Below are 18,924 nucleotides of genomic sequence, written 5' to 3' on the forward strand. Positions count from 1 at the left end.
TGAAGCACCTGGAGCCAGGCGTGGTGGACAGCCAGACCCACGGACAAAATATTTACTGGCCACACACGGACTGGACCCTTCCCGGTGACCATCCAAGGTCCCTAAACCCGCTGGGATGGAGCTGCTCCCTCCAGCGCTTCCCGTGAGTCACCGAGCTTCTCCCACGTTTTTATTCCGTGTTTCCCTGGGAACTTTCCTCCTTCCCCCACCGGGGCTGCGTCACGCCAGCTCTGACAGGGATTGTTCAGACCTGACGGGTCCCGGGGATGCAGCGGGAGCTGCGGGAGCTCCATCCCCGCCGCTGGAGAACGGGGAGCTGCCCAGGCATCTGATGCTCCTTTTGGGCCGCGTTTTTGGGGAATTCTGAGGAATTCTCATGTCTGAGCGAGAGCTGGAGGTGCTGCTGCACAGACCCTTGAAATTCATGCCCTGCCTGATGGATTTTGGGGCCGTTTGTGGGGAATTGGCCCTTTTGTGAGAGCAGGAGGTGCTGCTGCACAGATCCCTGGCGTTCAGCCCTGCCTGATGGATTTTGGGTCATTTGTGGCGAATTTGTCCCTGAGCGAGAGCTGAAGGTGCTGGTGGAGAGACCCCTGGAGTTCAGCCCCTGCCTGATGGATTTTGGGGCCGTTTGTGAGGAATCCTGAGGAATTCTCATCTTTTGAGCTAGAGCTGAAGGTGCTGCTGCACAGATCCCTGGATTCAGCCCCTGCCTGATGGATTTGGGGCCGTTTCTGGGGAACTGGCGTCTCCTACCCCGTTCCTGTGCGGGGCAGCGCGGGACCAGCCCCGCGAGGCTCCCTGGGCTGCAGGGAGCAGCTCCGAGCGCGGATCCCTGCCCGTGGCTGCTCCTCCGGGAGCAGCGTGGGAGGAGGAGCAGCTCCGGCTCCGTGCCGGGAAACCACTCCCATTCCAGGCTGGGATGATGATGGGAATGTCGGGACTCAGCGGGAGCGAGGAGGGATTTGGTGACCTGAGGAAGTCCAGCGCGGAGCTGGGCTGTGGAATCGGGAGGGCAAATCCAGGGAAAGCCACCGTGTTAAATTAACTCCGTTTTTTTGGGGAACCCCGTCCGTGGCCCGGAGTCATGACACAGCAGCTACCGCTGGTCAGGAATTTATTCGAAATACATCAATCTACATTAGAAAAACTAGAGTTCTATTGCCCCCCTCCCCTCCCCTTTCCAAATCCCTCTCAAATATCAAAACTCAGAAGCTCTCCCTGGCCGCGTGGAGGTTGCTCATGTGCAGCGTGTAGAAGGCCCAGGGCTCGGGGATGTAGATCACACCGGGGTATTTCTTCCTGAGGATTTTGTCGTTCCAGAGCCACCCCACCCAGCCCGCGATGAGGAGCAGGGCGATGATGAAGGAGTAGAAGAGGAAGAGCCCGTTGCTGTCCAGCACCAGCCCCTTCCGCTTCTGGTGCATCACCAAAGCCATCATGGCGAAGAAGGTGAAGATGTAGAGGATGAAGATCTGGCCCTCTGTCACCAGGTACCTGCCGAGGAAAAGCACCTCTGGTGACCCTGGGGAGCAGGGAGAGCAGCATTCCCAGCTTCCCTGGGATCTGCTCCTCATCCCGACAAAGCTGTGCTGCTTCCTCTCCCTGATTTATTTTCACATTCCTTATCAGGAACTGAACACCTGAGCTGTGGCCTTGGGAAGAGCATGGATACAGGGAAGCATTCCCAGACGGGAGAAGCTGCTGGGCTCAGTTTGTGGCTGGGATGCTCCAAGGCAGAGCCAGATTCGGGCTCCAATTCGGGGATCTTGTGCTCATTTAGCCCCAAATCCACTGCTGGGGAATGGAAAATCCACTCCACTTCCAGCTGTCTTTGAAGCCAAGGATGGATGTTGTCCTAAAAATATCGTTTGGGAGAAGGGCTCTGACTCCTGGAGCCAGAATTCCAGGGGGAAGGGATTTGCTTTGGATATGCAGGAAGCTGGGGTGTGTCCAGGTGCTCTTTAAAAAGCAGCATCACAAATCCTTCCCGGAGTGGGGAATTCCCCCTTGCTCTGCCCTGCCTGGGAGGCAGCAGGGGAAGGAGGAATTGCACTCCTGGCTCTCCAACCCCACAGAGATCCACCCTGATCCATCCAAAGGAAGTGCAGGGGAGCTGACCAAATCACCTGGCTGATTCTGTCCCAAAGGACTTTCCTGTGGGAAAGCTGCCTCAGCAGGGGGTAGAGGCTGCTGGAAATAGGAACTGGATCAGCCTCATTCCTGAGGCCACGGCAGAGAGAGGAGGCAGTGCCTGAGCACCCCCGGGGAGCTGCCAGGGGCGTCTCCACTGCCCCCGACCCGCTGGGACAAGTGGGAGCACTGCAGGCACCTGGGGACCACCCCAAAATCGCCACGGAATGGCCCGAGAGCAGAGCCGGCACTGCAGCGGGGCCAGCAACGGCAGGGGGTTCCTGTGGCTGCAGGAACCCCCAGACATGGACAGGAATCCGGCTGGGTGGCCCTGGATTGTCCTGGGTGGCCCTGGGGTTGTCCTGGGTGGCCCTGGGATTGTCCTGGGTGGCTCTGGGGTTGTTCTGGGTGGCCCTGGCACTGTCCTGGGTGGCCCTGGGGTTGTCCTGGGTGGCCCTGACGCTGTCCTGGGTGGCCCTGGGGTTGTCCTGGGTGGCCCAGACGCTGTCCTGGGTGGCCCTGGTGCTGTCCCAGCTTCCAGAGATTGAAGTGGCTACAAATTTCCATGAGGTTTAATTTGATTTTCCAGCCCTGCAGAGCCCTGGGGAACCCCGGGGAATGGAGAAGCTCTCCTGGGGGTATTCCCAGGATACTCCTGGCGGTATTCCCAGGATACTCCTGGCTGTCCCTGGGGGGTTCCCTCCTCACGCAGAGGGGACAGGAGCCACTCACCAGTAGTAGAGGCTGCTGGGCCCCATGAGGAGCATGGCAGCCACGGGCATCCTGCTCTGCTCCGCCACAGGGGTGAAGCAGCCGGTGAAATAGATGAACAGGATCAGGAAAAACGGGATGTACCTGCAAGGATCAACAATTCCCAGCGCTGGGAGGAGCCTGGAATGGGGTTGAACTCGCCCCAAATCCAACCCACACCCAGAGCAGCTCCTGTGCTGAGCCTGGGGAGTCATCTGGGGATGGAGCAGCAGGGGAATCTCATGCTCTGAGACACAAAGGGCCTGCTGAGGGCTGGCTTTGTCCTGGCTGCTCCCAGTGCTCCTGCAGATCAGGAGAACTCCCAGGGTCCGGCAGGAAAAGCCCCAGTTTGCTGATCAGGGCAAATTCTGGGCTCCAGTGCTACCCTGAACAATTCCAGTTGTTCCCTTCCCCAGCTCTGGGAGCCCCGTGCTGGGTCCTGCAGGACAGCAGGACATGGAGCAAAACCCCCCCGAGCCCTTTTTTCCTTTAGAACAACGGGGTTTCTCCCTCACAGCACTCGAGGAACAGCAAGGCAGCCAGGAGAGCCTGAGGGGGAGAGGCTTCCCTGTGCCCTGAGCAGCCCCGGGATTTCCTGGCAGCGGATCAAGGCGCAGCCAGGCCTTCCTGGGGTCTCGGGGTGTTTGGGGCACAGCTGGGGGTGGTGACAGCCAGAGGAACCTTCTCTCCACCTGGACACCCCCTGGAAGGACCAGCTGTTCTCTGGCCCTACAGCTGCCCCATCCCAGAAATATCCCTGACCAGAGGGGATTTTCCAGGGCCCAGATCCACTCTAATCCCCCTGGCCAGCGGAACTTTATCCCCAGCCAGCTTTGGCTCCTGTTTTTCCCCCCTTTAAGCCCTGCTCTGCCCTTCCCCCTGCGCCACCCCAGGCCCTCTGGACTTGCTGGGAATCACTCACCACATGGAGTGCCCCAAATACTCGTCGTAGTAGTAGAGCAGCTCGAAGGAGTCGATCTGCAGCACGGCACAGGGGTTAAACGTGGGGTTAGCAACGAGCACGAGGATCCCACCTTTCAGCAGCTGTATCCTCCCAGCCCAGCCCAGCCCAGCCCAGCCCAGCCTCTTACCAGGGTCTCAGGCTTGAGGTTCCTGATGATGGGGTTCTCCCTGACGGACAGGTGGTGCTGGTACCCGCTGAAGATGAGCCGGTGGTTCACCGAGTCTCCCACCAGATGGATGCTGGCGCCCATCACGAAGGTGATGATGCTGACGTAGACCATGGACCTGGGCAGGGTTTTGGGGGACCTCTCGATGAGCTGGAGGCACAGGGAGGGGGTGAGCGGCTGGAGGGGGCAGCGGGGACACGGCAGCCGAGTTTTGGGGCTTTGGTGCCTCTGCCAGAGCACTCAGAGCAGTTTTTTGATCATAAATGAGCAAAACCCATAAATGAGGGAGGAAAGGCCGTGACTTTCCCAGCTCTGGAGAGGATCGGAAGGTTGGATGTGCCCTCCAGTGGCAGGAGAGCCTCCAGCACACTCTGTCCTCACGCTTCCCTCCCCTTCCGGACACTCCGGGATTCTCCAAGTGAACGTTTTGGAGCTCTTTTCACTTTCTTCCCGAGGGAATGGCATTCAGCTCCTATGGGACGAGCTGTGTTTGACCCCACAGCCAGGAGGAGCTGGGTGCCACAAAACCAGCTGGGGCCACTTTTTGGGCATCACCTCCAGTGCTGGGCTCTCCCTGCCCCATCCCAGGCTGGCTCAGGGCCTGGGACAAGCCTTGCAACAGGAGCAGGAATTCCACGAAGCAGCTCCACACTCAGCCTGCAAAGCAGGGAAGCTCTCTCAACCAGATCCCAGCTCCAGCGGTTTGGGATTGTCCCAGCACCGGGATCAGCCAGGCCCCCCCCGTCCCTAAATCAGCTTTGCAGCCCTCCCCAGGCAGGGAAAAGCTCCTTATTTGTGTTTAATTTTGAGGCTTAACTTTCCCTTTCCCCGTGACTGTGGCACGGACGTCACCGGAGGCCAAGGAGAGCACAAGGTCCTGGAGGGTGGGACACATCCAGGGAAACGCATCCCAAATAACCACTGGAATTCTTCTGTGGATGAGCCCTCGGTGCTGAGCTCCCAGGCAGCAAACGGAGCCCCCAGCCTGCAGAAATCGCCTGGGAAGGGCCAGCTCCCACATCCTGGATATTCCCATTTTTCCAGCAGCGTTTAAAGTCTCCCAGAATCTCGGGAGAGAATTGTTTCTGTCTCAGGCCATAATTCAATTCCCAGCTAATGAGGGTTAAAATATATTTATAATTGCTTTCTCCTAAGTGTTTCACAGGGAAGGGTTCCTAACGATCTGACAGAACTTAACCTCATGAATGGTTTATGGGATCCAGAGGCTGGCAGCTGGAGCCAGATAAATTCCAGCTCCAGACACAATTCCAGTGTCAAAGACCAAGTGTAATTAAGCCCTGAACAATTTAGAAAATCCACTCTACTTCCAGCTGTCTTTGAAGCCAAGGATGGATGTTGTCCTAAAAATATCATTTGGGAGAAGGGCTCTGACTCCTCCTGGAGCCAGAATTCCAGGGGGGAATGATTTGCTTTGGATATGCAGGAAATTGAGGGGTGTCCAGGTGCTCTTTAAAAGGTGGCATCACAAATCCTTCCCGGAGCAGGGAATTCCTCCTCGCTGGCAGGAGTTTGGAAATAAGCAACATCCTAAAAACCTCAGAATCTTTGCAAAACTGGGAATGGGAAAGGCCTGAACATTCCCAGGGTTACCTTCAGCAGCAGGAAGGGTGTGATAACGTTGTAAGCCATGTGGAAATAATCCCCAGCACTGGGCTTGTTCAGAGGAAACCATTCCAGAGGGAGGATAATCTGAGGAGAGAGGGAAGAGCAGGACATCCATGATTATGGGTGAGGGACAGGGAGAGGGAGAACATCTGGATTGCTTGGGAATGGTCAGCTGAATTGCAGGGGCCTGGTAGGGACCAAGCTGGGCAGCTCTTCTTGGAGCAAACTTCCCAAAAACCACCCTCTGGAAGTTTTCACTCCTATCCCTGCCTGGTGCTGGGAAGCTGTGGGGCCAAGGAAGGCATTTGGGATCCTGCAGCTGTGGATCTTCCTGAACCTCCTGCTGGCTTCCAGCTAGAGAAATTCCATTTAAATGGAACAGTCACTTCTGCCTGCTCCAGCTGGAAGCTGCAGCCCCAAGCTCCGGGATCCAGGCAAGGAACAGGGAAGAGCAGGAGGAGCCTCCCAGGTCCCTTTCGGTGTGAAAACAAAGGTGTGGAGAGACAACAGGGAACAGGATTCCTGGGAGACTGGGGCTGGCTCGGCCCCAGTGACACCAGAACAGGGTCCCAGCTCCTCCAGGACAGGGACAGCCCTGGGGACCGCCTGGCCCTGTGCCCTCACTCACCATGGCAATGGGGCGCCCGAAATCCAGCACCCAGTTCTGCAGGGTGAAGTAGAACCACAGGTCCAGGTGGAACGGGGACGTCTTGAAGGTGTCCTCGGCCTTCACTGCCCCGTGCCTGGAGGGGACAGAGGGACACGAAGCCGTGGAGCAGCTCTGGGAGGAGGCAGAGCTGTTATCCTGTGCTTCCCTGGCTCTGGGATCTGCGGGATAACCAAGCTGAGGAGCAGGCAGGACAGAGGAGCACGGAGCTGTTGCCATCCCTGACCCGTCCCTGTGGGAAGACTCTTCCTGGTCTCTTCAGCAAGGTGAAAAGTGCTGAACGAAGTGCAACTATTTTTAACTTTTGCATGATGAAGCAAAATCCCAACTCCCAGGAGTTGAGCTGAGTGCTAAAAATGCAGCCATGCCCGGTGGAATTCCAGCACCGGGATGCTCAGGATGCACCATCACCTTCAGCTCCTGCACCGAACATCCTCTGCCTCTGCAGAGGCCGGATCCAACCCCGCTGGAGCCTTTCCATGAAATACCTCTCCAGCACCTTCCCGTCCCTCCAGGTAAAGCGGATCGATCGCTCTCCTGGTGCTGAGACCAGAACGGGATCAGCGGGATGAGCCTCGGGCTTGGGCTGCCTGAGCCATGGTCCAAAGGCCATGGAAGGTGTCCCTGCCCATGGAACGAGAGGATCTTTAGGGTCCCTTCCACCCCAAACCATTCTGGGACGGTTCAATGAACCCTGAGAGCTGGAGGGTGAGGATGGGGTACCCTGGGTGAGCTGGGAATGCTGCGGCTCCCTGGAAGGGGCTGTCAAACCCTGGATCGGCTGGAACAACCCAGGTAAGCCGGGATGTCCTGGACAAAGCCGAGTGGGGGAACCTTGTGGGACTCCGACCCTGGGGATGCCCCGGACCCCGCCGCAATCGGCCGCGGTGGTACCCGGGATGGGGCTGGGCTGTCCTGCGGCCGCGGGGCAGGGTGAGCCGGGGGGATGGATGGGGTGAGGATCCGCAGGGAATGAGGGGCGGATTTTCCCGTTCCCAGCCCCCCCGAGCCCCGGCCGCGCTCACCTGCCCGGGTAGAGCGGCCCGGCGGGCGGGGGGGACCCCGGGGCCGCGGCCGGGAACGGCCGGCGCCGCGCCGAGCCCTGCATGAGCCCGGCCGGGGCTCCGGCCCCGCTCCCGGAGCCGCTGCCGCTGCCTGTCCCGGTGTCGGCGGCGCCGCCGGTGCCGCTCCCCGCTCCCGGCCCGGCCCGCGGAGCAGCGGCGGCTGCGCGGGGGCGGCCCCGGGCCCGCCCCGGGGCGGGGGCAGCGCGGGCCCCGCTCCCCGCAGCGCTCCCGCTCCGCGGCCCGGCCCGGCCCCGCCGCGCCCGGCGCCGGGAGAGCGGCGGCGTGCCTTTAACCCCGCGTGTGCCGGGCCTGCGGAGCCCCCGGCTCTGATGCGCGGCCCCGTCCCGGGACTGGGATCAGAGCGGGGAGAGGCTGGCAGGGAACGCTCAGGGCGTTCCGTGCAGTGGGAATGAGGAGTGGAGCTCCCCGTGGATCTGGCTGGTAGCCGCGAGCGAACGCTGCTTTTCCCGAGTTTCCGTGTCCCTGGATCACGGCACAAGGCGCATGGACAGTGGGGCCCTTCTCTGTTCCCTGTTCCCGGTTTTGGCTGGATAAATCCATCCGGCTGGGGTGGCTCACAGGCAGGGGAAGTGGGAGGCAGGGAGGGATTTACACCTTTCGGGACTAAATTTGTGCTCCCTGGGATTTTTGGGTCTGAATCGGGAGCTGCATCCTGCCATGGGCAGTGACATTCCCCCAGGACTACCCCAGGGTGCTCCAAGCCCCATCCAGCCTGGCCTTGGACACGTGCAGGGATGTGGCAGCCACGGCCAGGGCCTCACCGCCCTCAAGTAAAGAAGGTTGGAGGCACCAAACCCCTTTGGCTCCTGGGCAGCTCGAGGGCTTGGTTTGGGCACGGAGGCTCCAGCATCCCTGGGATGGGAGCTCTGTGTGACCACTCCCTGTCCCCGTTCCCTTGGATGTGCACAGTGTGACATGGAATGGTAACAGGACAATCACTGGGAGCTGTGCCTCAGCCTTCCACTGAGGAACTGTGGCCTGGAATTCCGGGAGCTGGTCCCACCGGAGCTGAGGGGGCTCCCAGAAGAAGCAGAACTGAGATTTTGGTCCCTCACGAGGAGCAGTGGCAGCGGAACACGGGTGGCACCTGGGAAAGGTATCCCTGGAAAGTGGAGGAGATCATCGAGATAACGGAGCCAGGTTCCACTTAATCTTACCAGGACCCTGCTTGTCACCCTGTGCTTGACACGGGTACGTGGCTCTGAACAGCTGATCCTGGGAGCCAGGGCTGACCACAGCCTGCCTCGTGTCCCCTCGTGTCCCCTGGGCTCTGGCTGCTGCTCCATGAATAATGCACATCCCACAAAGAGCTGCGGCTCCGGTTGCAGGACTCCAAATTAACAATTAATGGGGCTGAGACCGGATCCCCCACAGGACAATGGGGCGGCAGACGGGGCCCAGGGCGGTGTCCCCTTACTGCCGGTGGCTTGTGTGGCCATCCCGGCGTGGGGCACCTCCGGAAGGGCTGCCAGCAGCCAGGGAAGGTGGCCCAGCAGGGGGTGGAGGTGACAGGTGTGTGACAAGGTGATGGTGTCCTCAAAACCAGAGATGAGGGTCCTGCGTGTGCTGGGGACGGGCACCATGGGCTGGGTGGGGTGAGGGCATGGGCGAGGTGATGGGAACTGCTGGTCTGGCTTGAAAAACCCAAACCGAACCAAAGCCAGCCCAACCCAACCAACCCAGCCCAACTAAACCCTGCCCAGCCAGCTCAGCCCGACCCAGTCCAGCTGAGCCCAGCCCGGCCCAGCCCAATCCAGTTGAATAAATTCCAGCCCAACCCAACGCACCCCACCCTCGCTCTCCACACCTTCCTGACAGGAGGGGGCAGCCAGGGAGGGTCAAGCTCTGCTCCCAGGGAACAGGGGATGGGATTAGAAGACATTTTCTTAAACTGCACCAGCTGAGGTTCACGATGGATTTAGGTTGGACATCAGGAGGAGTTTCTCCATGGAAAGGGTGGCCAGGCCTTGGCAGGGGCTGCCCAAGGAGGTTTAGAGTTCCCGTGCCTGGAGGTGTCTTAGGAAGGCCTGGATGTGGCACTCAGTGCTCTGGGCTGGTGACAAGGTGGGGATTGACACATTTGGACTCGATAGCCTTGGAGGTCTTTTCCAACCTCAGTGATCGTGCAGTGGAAATGCGGATTAAAAGCTGAGGCGGTGACATGTGCGGCCTAGCAGTTGTCTGTGTTACTGTGTTTTGTTGCTCGCTGTGGCGCTTGGGGACAGGCTCGGCGGTGTCCTGGCGGTGCTGCCTTGGCCTCGGCGGTGTCCTGGCGGTGCTGCCTTGGCCTCCATGCTCTGGAGCGCTTTTCCAGCCTCGCTATTTTTGGGATCCCGTCACCGCGAGCCCCGGAACGGCCGCGCTCGGCCGCTGTTGCCGGGCGGCCCCGCTGTGGGATCGCGGCGCTGCGGAGCGGTTCCGGGGCGGAGCGCGGCGGTGCCGGCCGGGCCCGCGCTCCGGGCGGGGGGGGCCGCGCCTTCTGCCGGGCCGCGGCTGCGCTCCCGCCGGGGCCGGCGCGGCGCGGGGGGCGGCTGGCCCCGGGGCGGCCGCATGTGCGCCCCGCGGGGCGCCGCGCCAGGACGGAGCGGGCCGGGGCAGAGCCGGGCCGGCCCGAGCGGGGCCGTTGCGGGCGGCGGGGCCGCGCGGAGGCGGAGGCGGCCATGGAGGGGCTGGCGGGGTACGTGTACAAGGCGGCCAGCGAGGGCCGCGTGCTCACCTTGGCCGCGCTGCTGCTGAACCGCTCCGAGAGCGACATCAAGTACCTGCTGGGCTACGTGAGCCAGCACGGCGGGCAGCGCTCCACGCCGCTCATCATCGCCGCCCGCAACGGGCACGCCAAGGTGGTGCGGCTGCTGCTCGAGCACTACCGCGTCCACACGCAGCAGACCGGCACCGTCCGCTTCGACGGGTACGTGCGGCCCGGCCGGGACAGCCCCGGGCGCGGCCACGGCGGGGCGGGCAGGGCCTGGGCTGAGGGGAGCCCGCTCCGGGAGAGCGGGGCTGGGAGGGCCGTGTGGGCCTCTTGCGGCTCGCGCTGCTCTGGGGCTTGGTGGGGCTTGGGAGCCCTCTCCAGCTCAGAGTATTCCGTGACCTGATGGTCCTTGCGGGGTCCTTCCAGCTCAGCGTTCTGGGACTTGGTGGGGCTTGTGTCCCTCTTTCAACTCAGGCTCTTCTGTGACTTGGTGGACCTTGTGCATCTCTTCCAACTCGGACTATTCACTGACTTGATGGACCCTTGTGGGTTCTTCCCAACTCAGAGTATTCCGTGACCTGATGGTCCTTGTGGGTCCCTTCCAGCTCTGTATTCTGTGACCCCGGCTATTCCATGATCTCTGACCACTTCCCTGCCCTCCCTGGGCCTCAGCAGATTTCCAGGAGGATCTGTTCCCTGATTTTCCCAGGCACAGAGGGGAGGCCTTCCTTTCTGCTGTTTTTAGAAGTGAATTCGTGACATCCACACCTGAACATTGCGTGGGTGTCGGAGACCACAATGAGGTCACAGTTTGGTGATTTTGTGATAAAAATGCCCGTGTGGTTGGAGATCCCACCTGACGCTTTACAAGCCTTTTCCATTTAGGAATTCCCCACCTGAAGCTGTGGACAGGATAATATTCACCACAGCCCAGAGAGGCTCTGCTGGGCCAGAGTGGCTTTTCTGGGACATTTTTGCTGCTGCAGGTGACAGTGGCATCGGGGAGGGGTTCTCACACATTTTTACATGCAGAACCCCTTCCCTGGGTGGTTTGATTTTTATTCCTTCCTTTTCCCTCCCAGCTGTTAATTTTTTTCCCGAGCAGAAGCGGGTTGAGAATTCCTGGGGTGAGCTTTGCCCCGAATGCAGCTGGAGGAAAGGCAGCACATGCTCTGCCGCTGGATGTTTGCCTGGCTGGGGTGGGGGTGAGTTTTCCAGAGGCCGTGCCTGGCACAGATGAAAGGAGGAGTTGTCTGAGGCACAATGGATGCACTGGAGAGGAGGAGAGGAGAGCTCGTGTGATCCCCAGGGATGGTTGTGCCTCAGATAAGGTGGCTCAGCAGCTCCTCGCCTTTGGGCTTTTTGCTTGGAACCTCAGCACACCAACAAATCACCTCGTGCTCGTTAACAAATCCTCTCTCCTGACTCTCCCACCGCTTTAATGCGGAAACATTGTAGTGGGATCATTTACGAAAATCAGGAACTTCTTACTTGGAGTTCTCTCCGCGATCTTAAAGAGCCTCTGGAGGTGTTGGATTTGCAAACAGCCACAGCTGTTGCTGTTTTGGTACAAGAACTTCACCAACTGATTAAAAAGCACTGTGAAAGTGAAATTTAAGGTGAACTTTTATGATATTTTAACTCTGGGGAACGTGGCTGTTTGGGCACATGGAAATATTTGTCTTTCTGTGTGTTTGGGGCGTGCCTTGAGGGTGTATGAGCACTGCCTGTTTCTTCATAAAATCCTTCAAAAAACAGGGAATGGGAAGGACAAATCCTTTATTTTGTGCACTGGGTTGAGGAATGAAATCAGCTTAAAAGGAGGGATCTGTCCCCTTATTTCCCCTTTGTCTGCGAGGCCGCCGTGTGACACAGATCTGTGGAACAGCCCAGCTCAGAACTTCTGCTTTTCTAGGGTTTATTTTCTTCCTGAGGTTCTATTTGTGTCACCAGGCTGCCAGGCCGGTTCCCGGCGCGGGATCTCGAACACGGAAGCGCTGGCAGATCTGCAACTCAGGGAGAGGGAACAGGGGAGGTGATCAGAAATTTTGAAGCCAGTTTTGCTGCCAGGGCTGTTGCTGGTGTATAAATCTGGGGGTTTTTTTGTGTCAAAATACCCATTTTAAGCTTTCTGTTGGCCTTTAACATGTCACTTTGTGGCACTGAAGTGATAATTTTAGAACTCTTCTTCCCAGGCCTCCCTAAGCTGAGGCTGGAGTTTGTAAATGGGATCTTCAAGGTGGCCAAACCCTTTGGCTGCTTTGAAGCTCCAACTTCCACCGCTCCTTCCCTCAGGAGCTCCGTGTGCTCCGCCAGCCTCATTCCTTGGCCGTGCCGATCCCGGCGAGTTCCTTGAAACCCAGGAACGGGCAGGCTGTAAAATACCTGTTGGTGGCTGGGTGTGGGATGCTTTTGGAAGAGCAAAATTCCCTAATCCCCTGTCCTTGTTCTCCCGTTCCCAGCTTCGTCATCGACGGGGCCACCGCGCTGTGGTGCGCGGCCGGGGCCGGCCACTTCGAGGTGGTCAAGCTGCTGGTGAGCCATGGCGCCAACGTCAACCACACCACGGTGACCAACTCGACGCCGCTGCGGGCGGCCTGCTTCGATGGCCGGCTGGACATCGTGAAGTACCTGGTGGAGAACAACGCCAACATCAGCATCGCCAACAAGTACGACAACACCTGCCTGATGATCGCGGCCTACAAGGGCCACACGGACGTGGTGCGCTACCTCCTGGAGCAGCACGCCGACCCCAACGCCAAGGCCCACTGCGGGGCCACCGCCCTGCACTTCGCCGCCGAGGCCGGGCACCTGGAGATCGTCAGGGAGCTGGTCAAGTGGAAGGCGGCCATGATGGTCAACGGGCACGGCATGACGCCGCTCAAAGTGGCCGCCGAGAGCTGCAAGGCCGACGTGGTGGAGCTGCTGCTGGCTCACGCCGACTGCGACAGGAGGAGCAGGATCGAAGCTCTGGAGCTTCTGGGGGCCTCGTTTGCCAACGACAGGGAGAACTATGACATACTGAAGACTTACCACTATTTATATTTAGCCATGCTGGAGAGGTACCGCGACAGCGAGAACGTCATCGAGAAGGAGGTGCTTCCCCAAATCGAAGCTTACGGGAACAGGTCGGAATGCAGGACCCCTCAGGAATTAGAGTCCATTAGGCAGGACAGGGATGCCCTTCACATGGAAGGCCTCATAGTGCGGGAGAGAATCCTGGGCTCGGACAATATCGACGTCTCCCACCCCATCATTTACCGCGGCGCGGTCTACGCGGACAACATGGAGTTCGAGCAGTGCATCAAGCTCTGGCTCCACGCGCTGCACCTGCGGCAGAAAGGCAACAGGAACACCCACAAGGACCTGCTGAGGTTCGCTCAGGTCTTCTCCCAGATGATCCACCTGAACGAGCCTGTGAAAGCCAAGGACATCGAGAGCGTCCTGCGCTGCAGCGTGCTGGAGATCGAGCAGGGCATGGCCCGCATCAAAACCACCCCGGACGCCGACATCCACACGGCCACGGACAACTATGAGTGCAACATCTTCACCTTCCTCTACCTGGTGTGCATCTCCACCAAGACGCAGTGCAGCGAGGAGGACCAGTCCCGCATCAACAAGCAGATCTACAACCTGATCCACCTGGACCCGCGCACGCGCGACGGCTCCAGTCTGCTGCACCACGCCGTCAACTCCGGCACGCCCGTGGACGACTTCCACACCAACGACGTGTGCAGCTTCCCCAACGCCCTGGTCACCAAGCTCCTGCTGGATTGCGGCGCCAACGTCAACGCCGTGGACAACGAGGGCAACAGCCCCCTGCACATCATCGTGCAGTACCACCGGCCCATCAGCGACTTCTTGACATTGCACTCCATCATCATCAGCCTGGTGGAGGCCGGCGCCCACACGGACATGACCAACAAGCAGAAGAAGACCCCCCTGGATAAAAGTACCACCGGGGTGTCCGAAATCCTCCTTAAAACTCAAATGAAGCTGAGTCTCAAGTGCCTGGCTGCCCGCGCCGTGCGGATCTACAACATTAGCTACCAAAACCAGATCCCCAGGACTCTGGAAGAGTTTGTCCAGTTCCACTAGGCCGTGTCCAACCTTTTGTGGTGGTGCTATCCCGGGACGACAGCAGAATACACCCGTGTCCATGAAGTTGTTTTTCTCCATTCCTTTGGTTTTGGGTTCCTCTGGATTCCGTCTGCGGCCGCGGTTCTCGGGTGGAGATGGTGGAGGGCGGGGGCGGCAAAAACCACGTCGTTGTCCTGTCGTTGAATCTGATGTGTGAGATTTTGGTCCTTTCTTTTTCCGATTAAAAGAATCGCTTTTTAGCTCTTGGTTTTCTAAACAACACAAAAAGAATCCCCCAGGTAACTCCTGTCGAATGTTTCGTGTCCGATACTCACGAGTCGCAGATTGGATTGAAACTCCTCGCGGTGAGGTGGGGAAAAAAAAAAAAAATTGGGAATTCTGTGGGAGTTGGTTAAAAGTGGAGTTGTCCACACCCAGAACAGTGCGTTGCTCTCATACCTCACCGTGCTTTTATGCCTTTCAGTTCATGCTGAAGATGTTGGTAACGTTTTAAAAGTTGTGTTTGGATTCGGAATTCCGTTTTTGAGCAGCAGTTATCAGCAGCTACGGACGCGAGGGACGCTCCGTTAGGAAGTGCAGGTGGAGATGCAGCTCTGAGGGGCTGAATTCAGTTCTTACCAAGCTCTTCACTGACACTGCTCCAGTAAGTATTGAATAGCCTATGGACAAAAAACTTCCACGCTGACCGAAAATAACCAGAATCATCATTTGTTTTTCTGTAGCTCCGTCGCTCCTATCCACACATCATGCATGGATCCCTAGAAACTGGGTAGGGAGTTGGTGTTTGTGTGTGTCCCAACATTTCAAACTGCTTTTAACTTGGGTTTTTTTCTGTTGTTTCAACGCTCAACACGCACCTTTCTTTGACTCAAAGTCTGTCCAACTGCACTCTTGGATTCCAGATGCTGGATCTTCCTAACGGAGCAGTCTGTCGCCAAAGAGAGTCTTCCTTGAACCTGGCTTTTCCAAGAAGCATTGGAGTCTGTGCCTCCCTGAATTGGACTCGAGGATTTTTCATGGTTTTTACTCCTTCCAGTAGGAAAATCTCTTCTTAAAACTGATTTTTATGAAATTCTCCTCTCATCAACCTCTTTGCTGATGAGCGAGTGATTGTACGGGAACGTTGTTGCTTGAGAACTTTGGGAGAAGTGGCAGATGCTCCGAGAGGAAAATGTCACTTGTTGGGACAGGCTCCTGAAACCTCTGTTCCTTTCCCACGCAGCTTTTTAACCGTCAGGATGAACGAATGTTCCGTAGGGGTTTTTTAAAAACAATCTGGGTAGAACTTTCAGGCGAGATTTGGGCACACGTTTCTATTTGTATGACAAAGAAATAAACATTGAATGTGGAATTTGCTTGGAATTCCTGATTCTTTTGCAGGGCTGAGCGCTGGGTGCTGTCTCCTTCAAGGGAGAAGCTTTAGGATCAGGTTTAGGATCAGGTTCTCCTGAGAAGCTGTGGCTGCCGCATCCCTGGAGTTGTCCAAGGCCAGGTCGGAGCAGTCTGGGAGAGTGGAAGGTGTCATTTTCCTGAGGAGAGGATTCCAAAGCAGCAGTGAAATTCCTGGCAGTTGATTCCCAAGCACTTCCAAGAGGAAGTGCTGTGGGCAGAGCAGCTGATGGGAAAGGTGTGTCCCTCGTTGTTACCTGCTTCCCAATGAATTCCTGCTGCCTGATGTCATGGAATGCTGTCCTGCCACCTTCCCTGTGCCACCAAAAGCTCTTGGCAAAGGAGAGGGAATACCTGTGGATGCAGCAAAGTCCATCCCAGCCTTTGGAATCCCGGGACCTTCTCCATGATCTGGAATTTTCTTTCCAAGCATTGTGAGGTTGCCCTTGCTCACTGTTACTTAAAGCTCCTGATGAAATTCCTTGGAGCCTCCAGGTGCTGTTTTCCCTGGGAAAAGCACGGAGCGAGGTCCCCGTGCCGGGAGGAGCCGGGTGGTGCCCGGGGTTGGGATGTTGTTGATGGAGTGGGATCAGTGCTGGGAGAGCTCCGGGAGAGGCAGAAATAAACCCGGCCCAGCTGAGCCCAGGCCGGGCTGGGAGCTGAGCCAGGCCTTGGAATCCCGATCCCGCTGTCCCGAGGGATCCAGAGGGACAGAGCCACCCGGGGGCTGGGGACAGCCGTGTTCAAACCCCGCCCTCGCTGCTGCCAGGGCTCCCAAGGTCCTGACGTGCCTGGAAATCCAGCATTCCCACTGCTTCCTCGGGAATATCTGAGCAGGCGAACGGGAGGTGGGGCAGGTGCATCCTGAGCTCCACAGAAATGTGGGAATTGTGTCCTGCACTGTTCCCAGGGATCCGTAGGGAGAGGTGCGGCCTCGGCACGGCGCGGGATGGGCGCCGGGCACTGGGAGTGGGCAAGGAGGGTGGGAATTAAATATAAATCCATTTATATTCTATTATATATAGGATATACATAGCATATGCTATATATAGCATATATATATATATGCTATATATAATATAGCATATAAATTTATATTTATATTTAATATTCACATATTAAAATTATATCTAGATATATATTACAAATCCATAAAAGATATATATGTATATATATGCACACACATATATTTTATATATATACACATATATATTATATATATGCATATATATGAGACATATATAAATATATATACATATATAAAAATATAGAAATAAAATATATAAATATTTTATATTTATAGATATTTTAGATAAAAATTTACATTAAATATATAATATATCTTAATATATATGTAATATTTTATATTTTCTATAAATATATAAATTAAAAAATATAAAATCTATATAAAATGTATATGCATATATGAGTGTGGGTGTAGACATATGTCTATAAATATATACATATAAAATACATCTATGCGTGTGCACATATATATAAAACAGCTACAATTATATTTATTACAGGGAGTTATATATATCTCATGTATATATAAAATATATATATATATACACACACACACATATATAAAAATACCCAGAGTGCTCCCAGCACAGCATCCGCTGTGGTCACTGGAAGGCTTGAAATGCTGGCTTTGACTCATATACATATACATATACATATACATATACATATACATATACATATACATATACATATACACATAATATCTATAAATGCATATAAATATCTAAAAATATATATAAACGTGTGTGCGCCCGTGTAGATGCACCTTCACACACAAGCATATAGACACTCCACAAACTGTCATTTATGTATATATAGATATATATTATAATTTTATAGGTATGTGAGAATTTTATGTATATATATATGTAGACACATGCATGTACTCACAACCTAATGCGTCATCTGATAAATGTATATATACACATATACATAATATACATATATACACAGGTGTATATATATATGTATGTAGTGTATACGTATATAGAGAGAGAACACATGAACACACAATACATGTATATAAGGCATATATAAGTATATATTGTTTATATACATATATAGTACAAAATATACATTTGTAGCGTACATAAACATATATATACACCAGTTATATATAGAACTATATGCTCTATATACCTGTATATCTCTATATATGTACACGAGATAGAGATATAGATATATATACAGAGTATATAGAGTATATAGTCCTATATACACTATGTCTATATCGCTATATATCTGTATCTATATATCTATAGCTATAGCTATAGCTATCTATATCTATACATCTTTATCTCTCTATATACTATATAACGTACTCGGTATAATATATAGAATATGTTATATACAGCACATAAATATACCTCTGTGTGTATATGTTTATATATATGGATGTATATGCATATATTTTTATATACAATATATAGTACAAAAAATATATATGTACGTTTATATGGTACATAAACATATATATACACAAGTTATATATAGAACTCTATATACTCTATATATTTATATATATGCACACGAGATGGTATATATAGGACTATATACTCTAAATATCTATATATATGCACGAGATAGCATATATTGAACAGTATACTCTGTATATCTATATATCTATATATATGCACATGAGATAGCACATACAGAACTCTGTGCTCTATATACTCTATATGTCTATATATATGCACACAAGATAGCACATATAGAACTGTATGCTCTATGTATAGGTCTATATATCGATATCTATCTCTATATCTCTATATCTCTATATATCTCTATATCTCTGTATCTATATCTATATCTATCTCTCTATCTCTCTATCTCTATCTCTATATCTCTATATCTATATCTATCTCTCTCTATATCTCTATATCTCTATATCTCTATATCTCTATATCTCTATATCTCTATATCTGTATCTCTATATCTCTATATCTATATCTATATCTATATCTCTCTCTATATCTCTATATCTCTATATCTCTATATCTATATCTCTATATATCTATATCTATATCTATATATCTATATCTATATCTATCTCTCTCTATATCTCTATATCTCTATATCTCTATATCTATATCTCTATATATCTATATCTATATCTATATATCTATATCTATATCTATCTCTCTCTATATCTCTATATCTCTATATCTCTATATCTATATCTCTATATATCTATATCTATATCTATATATCTATATCTATATCTATCTCTCTCTATATCTCTATATCTCTATATCTCTATATCTATATCTCTATATATCTATATCTATATCTATATCTATCTCTATATCTCTATATCTCTATATC

General features: G+C 54.0%; 2 protein-coding genes across 2 annotated transcripts; one reads left to right on the forward strand and one right to left on the reverse strand.

Moving 5' to 3' along the window:
- Window positions 1–1,100: 1,100 nt before the first annotated feature.
- Window positions 1,101–7,513, reverse strand: CLN6 (CLN6 transmembrane ER protein). The gene is made up of 7 exons (XM_069025531.1): window positions 7,332–7,513; window positions 6,268–6,382; window positions 5,625–5,723; window positions 3,975–4,163; window positions 3,806–3,861; window positions 2,866–2,988; window positions 1,101–1,497 (listed from the first exon to the last, which is right to left on the reverse strand). The coding sequence occupies exons 1-7, from the start codon at window positions 7,412–7,414 to the stop codon at window positions 1,209–1,211; spliced, it is 954 nt and encodes a 317-aa protein (XP_068881632.1). The 5' UTR covers window positions 7,415–7,513; the 3' UTR covers window positions 1,101–1,208.
- Window positions 7,514–9,941: 2,428 nt separating this feature from the next.
- On the forward strand, window positions 9,942–15,539 carry FEM1B (fem-1 homolog B). The gene is made up of 2 exons (XM_069025674.1): window positions 9,942–10,299; window positions 12,546–15,539. Exons 1-2 carry the CDS (start codon window positions 10,052–10,054, stop codon window positions 14,179–14,181), a joined length of 1,884 nt encoding a protein of 627 aa, XP_068881775.1. The 5' UTR covers window positions 9,942–10,051; the 3' UTR covers window positions 14,182–15,539.
- The last annotated feature ends 3,385 nt before the right edge of the window (window positions 15,540–18,924 follow it).

This window comes from Aphelocoma coerulescens, chromosome 10 (genome assembly GCF_041296385.1).
Source record: "Aphelocoma coerulescens isolate FSJ_1873_10779 chromosome 10, UR_Acoe_1.0, whole genome shotgun sequence".
Classification (NCBI taxonomy): domain Eukaryota; kingdom Metazoa; phylum Chordata; class Aves; order Passeriformes; family Corvidae; genus Aphelocoma; species Aphelocoma coerulescens.